The 7746-nt window shown below is 39.8% G+C and overlaps 1 protein-coding gene across 1 annotated transcript; it reads left to right on the top strand.

The window, feature by feature from the left end:
• Positions 1–4304: 4304 nt before the first annotated feature.
• LOC137815683 (uncharacterized) lies at positions 4305–5510 on the top strand. Its single transcript, XM_068618796.1, has one exon. The coding sequence runs from the start codon at positions 4305–4307 to the stop codon at positions 5508–5510; it is 1206 nt and encodes a 401-aa protein (XP_068474897.1).
• The last annotated feature ends 2236 nt before the right edge of the window (positions 5511–7746 follow it).

The raw sequence follows: 7746 nt of genomic DNA, 5'->3' as shown, positions 1-7746 counted from the left end.
AAACATGGGCAACTCTAAGTACCAACCTTTTCCAATGCTTTCTTCTTTACGACTTACTATTGATGAATCCGTCTCCGTCGATGATCCAACTTTATATCGGTCCATTGTTGGTGCCTTGCAATATGCTACTATTACCAGACCTGAAATCTCCTTCTCGGTTAATCGGGTTTGTCAGTACATGCATAAACCACAAATTCATCACTGGAAATTTGTGAAACATATTCTGCGATACTTGGCTAGCACTTCCACTCATGATCTTCTCTTAAATCCTTCACCAACCTAATCTATCACTAGTTTCAGTGATTCTGACTGGGCCACTGACTTGGATGATCGCAAATCTGCCATTGGATATTGCATCTTTGTGGGTCGCAATCTTGTGTCTTGGTCCTCAAAGAAACAAAAAGTTGTCTCCAGAAGCAGTATTGAGGCTGAGTATAGAAGCATTGCCGCTGCCCATGCTGATATTATTTGGATTCAGTCACTGATGATCGAACTACGCATCACTTCTTCCACTCCAACAATCCATTATGATAATCTCGGTGTTGTTCATATTGTTGTCAATCCTGTCTTGCATTCACGTTCTAAACACTTTGAGCTAGATTTGCATTTCGTTCGTGATCAAAATGCGATCATATATCACAAAATTTATTAACTACACAACTTTTTTATACAAAAATTATATATTACAAATCTACTTAAACAATTCAAATATATTTCAATCATTCTATTAGCCATTATTTGAAAATTTAAAAGTATCCATATATTTTTAAATTAAATACATATTTTATTTATATATGTACATATTTTTATTACAAAAGTTGTAAAGTATTAACAATTTCAACTAATATAATCAACATTTTCATTAATTTCAACGCAATAAAATTATTAAGTAAAATTAACTTAATATTTTTTTTTAATTTTAATATAATTTTCTTAAAAAATAATTGTTTAATTCATTTAATTATTTATTTTTTTCTACATTTCTTAAATTATTTAATTTTATATAAATTATTATTGATAAAATAATTTAATTAAACAAAAAATTATAAAGAACGCTTAATTGTTATAGTTTTTTTGTTTTAAATTTACCTTTTTATATTTTCAGATTTTCCAATAAATAAATATTTTTTTTAATAATACAAATTATTTGTATATGATTTATTACATAAATAATTTTAAAAATAATTTCCATTCTCTAATTTTGTTTTTAAAGAAATTCATCAAATTAAACCAAATTTCGTTTTTCAAAAACAAATTTCAGCAGATTTCTTTAAGAGTTCAGTCAAAGAAAGGCTAAAATTTGGCTTTTGAATATCGAATTATATACAGTAAATCGTAATTATTTGGTATGTTCTGTGGGTAAGTGTTTTGTGCTACTATCGAGTTGAAAAAAAAATTAGAAAAAATGACAAAAGCATAAGTCATGAAGAAAATCATCTTGTCTCTTTCTCATAAGGGTGTGTCAAAGAAAATTTTCCACTCTCATAATTGTACATCCAATGCGTCAGAAAAGTGAGTAAAGTAAAGAAAATGGAAATTATGTGTACCTCTTTACACCATGACAAAGTTACTACTTAAAAAATATCCTATAGGTTTTGTTGTCAAAGGAAGAAAAAAAGAGAAACTGACATTATTTCGTTTCAGGAAAAAAATAAAAAAATTTATAGTAGATGTAATTGAATAAATTATTTTACATATTTTAAAAGTAATTTGTAAAATAGATTTTTATAATAATTTATTATAAAAAAAATTTTTAAAACATAAAAGGGGTCATATAAAATTTAAAATAAAATAAAAAATTATATCAAATATTAATATATAAAAAAATTATATTTCAAAATAATAATATATTAAGGTAATCTTTTTGTACCGTCCCGTACTCGGGCGTTGACTAAGTCAAGGTCAAAGTCAACACAAGGCGTCGCCTAGGTGGAGGCGTCGCCTAACCAGGGCGTCGCCAGATCAAACATTACTAAAGCAAGGCAATCACAGTGTGGTTCCCCGATACCCATGGGTAGGAAAGACCATGGAGGGAGCGACGCCGTGGGGAGGCCTCAAGTCTCGATAACCCGGGGCAGTGATAAAGAGAAGGAAAAGGTGGCTTCAAGGCCATATGCATAGTGATAGCACCAGTGTAGGGCAGCCTGACTCATGAAGTACCCCTGCCGCCCCAGAGACGCCTTTGGGACAGATACGACTCAAGAGGAAGGTCACGCCCAGGGTAGCCGGGTGCAGGGTATGAGAGGAAGGCAGATACGCTCTCAAAGTGAGTGACTAGATGATTGGGGGCATGAGTTGGCACCCAAAAAGTCACCCCTAGCGCAGTAGCACTCCCAGGCAGGAGGACTCACACGTAGAAACGTCCCCAGATGGGCAGAAACGCCCCCAGATGGGGTCACGGTGTCGTGAGGCCCTCCACGTGTACGACAGCCATGTCAGAATAGAAACACCCTTTAGTCAGGTGCCAGGTAATTAAAGTCATTCAATACAGTTTCCGTTTCGAGCGTTCAGCTACTATAATGGCTCCCAAGCGTTTCAACGTCTTAAATGCGCTACGTTTTCTAATTAGATACGCTGATTGAGTGCGTTACATTTGTAATTAAAGGCGCTTTAAGGCGCTTTAAATGCTTGGGTAGTTTAAATAGCGCTGGGAATGTTGGGAACGGGGTTGGAACCTTTGGCAAATTTACCAGAACTCTCTAGTTGCTTGCTCGTGCCTTGAGGTTACGTACAAGGGACTGGGGAAGATCTTTGCCTGAGGGAGAAAACACACACAATACACAGTTCTTTTACCACCTTCAGAGTGCCATACGCGGTGCTCAGAGACGGAGGTGCACAGTTTTGGTGTTTCTTGCTAGCTGACTTGAGCGTCGGAGTGCAAACGGCCGCTAGGGCGCCCCTTTGTCCTCTTCTTTGCAGGAATCCACAGGTAACCTGTGGGAAGGAGTCCCTAGCAGACAGTTGAGGTCGCGCACGAAGACGTCCCAGTCAACCGGACGGAACACTTTTTATAAAATTTTATTAATTTTATTACATTATGATAATATATATATTAATAAAATATTATTATTTTAATTATTTATAACATAGAACATAATTAATAAAATAAAATAATTTTATTTTATTTATTATTTTAAATATAATATAAAAACAATTGAAATTTGATATATATATATATATATACGTAAATAACAAATAAAATTGATTAAATAAAGACAAGAAGGGGAACAAAAATAATTTTATCTAATGCATAGTTCACAAAGACAAAAAAAAAAAAAAAAATTGAATCTATTATTTTCAGACACATAATTATCATTATTTTATTTAGATTGACCTATTTTAGAGATCGTATTGATTTTTATTTCAGTTTTAGGAGAACGTCTTCTTGCATATTTGAACAAATTCATCTTAATTATCTATAAATATGATGATTTCTCTTTAAAACTGTTTTGATGTACGTAAATTGATCTAATGGTGACACTTAGACTTTTTTATCCATAAATTTATATTGTTTTAAAATTCAATTATAAAAATTGCTTTTATATTCACGCCCTACTTTCATTTAGTATAGTATAGTTGCATTTTTAATGTCTAAAACATGTTATATTTTTAATTTCATTAGTATTATTTCATTTTTCTACCATTTTAGAATTTTTTTTATTGTCATTAGTTTTTGTACCGATAGGCACCGGACGAACGCACGCGGCCGACCGACCGAACGCATAATAAATGTAAGGATATTTATGTAACAAGATAAGGTGGTTAAGATACACCTCCGAAGAATAAGGAATACGCATTTAAAGATATATTGATATTTATGTAACAAGATAAGGTGGTTAAGATACACCTCCGAAGAATAAGGAATACGCATTTAAAGATATATTGATATTTATGTAACAAGATAAGGTGGTTAAGATACACCCCGAAGAATAAGGAATACGCATTTAAAGATATATTCCCCGGGTATTCTGGAGCACAACTGGCAAAGACCTATCCATAACCACCCTGAGCCCAAAGGGGTAGAAAGCCCATTAGGTAAGCCAGAGAAAGGTACGTTCTCACTCACTCACTAAACCACACTTAGAATCTCATACTCACTTGAGCGTCGGAGTGCCTTCGCAGGTACCCTCCCCCGCCCGACCGAAGGAGACACCAAGAAGGAACGACCGACCGAAGGAGAAGAAGATCGACACGTCAACAATTACACTACGTCAACCGACCGTGCCTGGGTCCCATCTCTCCACAACAGGTACAATTGGCGCCCACCGTGGGGCCGAGGCAAAGTTTCAATTTTTAAAGCTATAATGGTTGCAACAAGGAACAACAACGACGCCATGGCAGAACAGATGACCATGATTCAAACCCTCCAAACTCAGATGGAGGAACTGCGGCAAAAGGGGATGGACGATCGTCGTCAATACGAAGAGGATAGACACCGCCAAGAGGAAGAAATCGCCTTATTGAGAGAGCAGAACGCGCGACTCCAGCGACAGGTCGATAATCCTGAACGAGAAGGACAATCCCATGCAGCCGACCGAACCGCCTCTCGCATACCTACGCCGGCCGAAACCAATCCTGCTTCCACAGCTGAAACAATCGAAAGAAAGTCAAGTAAAAGGGCTCATCCTTTTACAGACGAAATTATCGCTACTCCACTTCCTAACAAATGGAGGGGTCTCACCATAAAACTCTATGACGGCTCGACCGACCCAGATGAGCATTTAAATGTTTATAAAACACAGATGACCTTGTACACCACAGATAACAATGTGTGGTGTAAAGTTTTCCCAACGTCACTACAAGGAGAACCTCTTACTTGGTTTACAGAGCTGCCTCCGAACTCCATCGATGACTTTGACGTCCTAGCCGCAAAATTTTCTACCCAACATGCCACCAGCCGACCATATCATATGTCTTCCATGTCTCTCCTATCGGTGCAACAAGAGAAAGGTGAACCTCTTAGAACCTTTCTAGACAGGTTCAACAAAGCATGTATGAATATCCGAGGACTCAAACAGGACGTTGCATTACACCATTTGGTCTCGGCCATCCGGCCGGGTCGTTTTGCCGACAGTCTCATCAAGAAACCACCTCAAGACATGGAAGATCTCCGCACTCGAGCAACCAAATTCATGCAAATCGAAGAACACATCGACTATCACCAACGGTTCAAGGCCGTCGGATCCGGAGTCCTCAAAGATCAAATCCCGAGTAAGGAAAGAGAAATCGAAGCCGAACGGACCGTCCGAACCACTCAGAGGCCCGATCGGAATAGAGGAGGCCGTATGCCCAGATTCAACAGTTACACCCCTTTAACTGTTCCGCGGGGACGAGCCCTAGATGAAGCACTACAAACGGACTTAATCCCGACACTGAAGCGATATCAAACGCCACCGAACGCAGATACCGCTAAGCATTGTCAATACCATCGAAACTTCGGCCACACAACCGAAGGATGTCAGGCGTTGAAGGACAAAATCGAAGAGCTCATCCAGGCTGGCCATTTGTGACAATTCGTCAAGAGGACAAGGAATTCAAGATCCCCACCACGGAGTACCGACCGTCCATCCCGTGGTGTCGACCGGTCATACCATAACGATTACAAACGCCGAACTGACCAAAGCCAAGCTTTGCGGAAACGCAGTGAAAGCCCCGTTCGGCGTACACGCGCCCGTAGCACAAGTCCCGACCGAAACGCCCGCCCACGCCAACGAGTTCGCGAAGTCATCAACATGATTGCTGGACCCGTTACCCTGGGCGAACCGAGCCACGAAGCAAATTATATAGCCGGAGGCTTTGCCGGTGGCGGGTGCTCAAATTTCGCCCGAAAGAAACATCTTCGGGACATCCAGTCCGCTCATGCCACTACGAGGAGGCGTCCACACATACCTCCGATTACTTTCACTAACGACAACTTCACAGCCATAGATCCAACCCAGGACGACCCTATGGTAATCACCGTGGAAATTGACAAGTTCGCAATTGCCAAGACTTTGGTAGACCAAGGAAGCTCGGTCGACATATTATACTGGGAAATCTTCAAGAAAATGCACATCCCAGAAGCAGACATTCAACCCTATAACGAACAAATCGTAGGGTTCTCAGGCGAACGGGTCGACACTAAGGGGTATATAGACTTATATACAACCTTTGGTGAAGAAGACGGTCTCCACAAAACAATAAACGTACGATATCTTCTGGTTAACGCCCAGACTTCCTACAACATCTTGCTCGGTCGTCCGTCCATCAACAGGTTAAAAGCCATTGTTTCCACCCCACACTTAGCCATGAAATTCCCTTCGGCAAATAACGACATTGCAACAATCCATGTCGATCAAAAAACCGCTAGAGAATGTTATGTCGCAAGTTTGAAAAATGAGCCAACTCGACGGTTCTACACAACCAATCCGGACGACCGACTCCCGCAAAAAAGAGGACGATCCCCGACCCGACATTCCGGACGACGCATGTCCCGTCGACAAATGATAGCCCTTGTTGATCTCGACCCTCGCATGGACGATCCCCGTATGGAGGCAGGAGAAGACTTGCATCCGTTCCCCCTTCGTGATGATCGCCACGCTACACATATCGGCACTTCACTAAAGTCGGACGACCGAATGGCCATTGGCACGACACTTGTTAAAAATGCCGACCTGTTCGCATGGACGGCCGCTGACATGCCTGGCGTAGACCCACAGGTAATCACTCACCGATTATCACTGTATAAAGAAGCTAGGCGAATAGCCCAAAAGAAAAGACATCTAGGCGAAGAACGACGCCAAGCCGCACGTGACGAAGCCGATAAATTGTTACAAGCTGGATTCATTCGGAAAGCCCGCTACACCACATGGCTAGCCAACGTGGTTATGGTAAAGAAAGCGAACGGAAAATGGCGAATGTGCGTTGACTACACGGACCTCAATAAGGCATGCCCAAAAGACTCTTACCCTCTGCCTAACATTGATCGTCTTGTTGATGGGGCGGCCGGACATCACATCCTCAGCTTCCTTGATGCCTACTCAGGTTATAATCAAATCCAAATGCACCCGGCCGACCGAAAGAAGACAGCCTTCATGATTGATTCCGATAATTTCTACTATGAAGTTATGCCCTTCGGACTCAAAAATGCCGGGGCCACTTATCAAAGACTAATGGACCATGTATTCCATGACATAATCGGAATTATTTATGCCTCGTTCGGCATCAGAATTATCATTACTTTAACGTAATCAGAATTATTTATGCCTCGTTCGGCATCAGAATCATTACTTTAACGTAATCAAAATTATTTATGCCTCGTTCGGCATCAGAATTATCATTACTTTAACGTAATCGGAATTATTTATGCCTCGTTCGGCATCAGAATTATCATTAACGTAATCAGAATTATTTATGCCTCGTTCGGCATCAGAATCATTACTTTAACGTAATCAGAATTATTTATGCCTCGTTCGGCATCAGAATTATCATTACTTTAACGTAATCGGATTATTTATGCCTCGTTCGGCATCAGAATTATCATTAACGTAATCAGAATTATTTATGCCTCGTTCGGCATCAGAATTATTACTACTTTAACGTAATCGAAATTATTTATGCCTCGTTCGGCATCAGAATTATCATTACTTTAACGTAATCGGAATTATTTATGCCTCGTTCGGCACCAGAATTATCATTACTTTAACGTAATCAGAATTATTTATGCCTCGTTCGGCATCAGAATTATCATTAACGTAATCAGAATTA

This window comes from Phaseolus vulgaris, chromosome 1, assembly GCF_000499845.2.
Source record: "Phaseolus vulgaris cultivar G19833 chromosome 1, P. vulgaris v2.0, whole genome shotgun sequence".
Taxonomy (NCBI): Eukaryota; Viridiplantae; Streptophyta; class Magnoliopsida; order Fabales; family Fabaceae; genus Phaseolus; species Phaseolus vulgaris.
The sequence above is the reverse complement of the archived record's forward strand: the minus strand, read 5'-3'. Positions and strand labels throughout refer to the sequence as shown.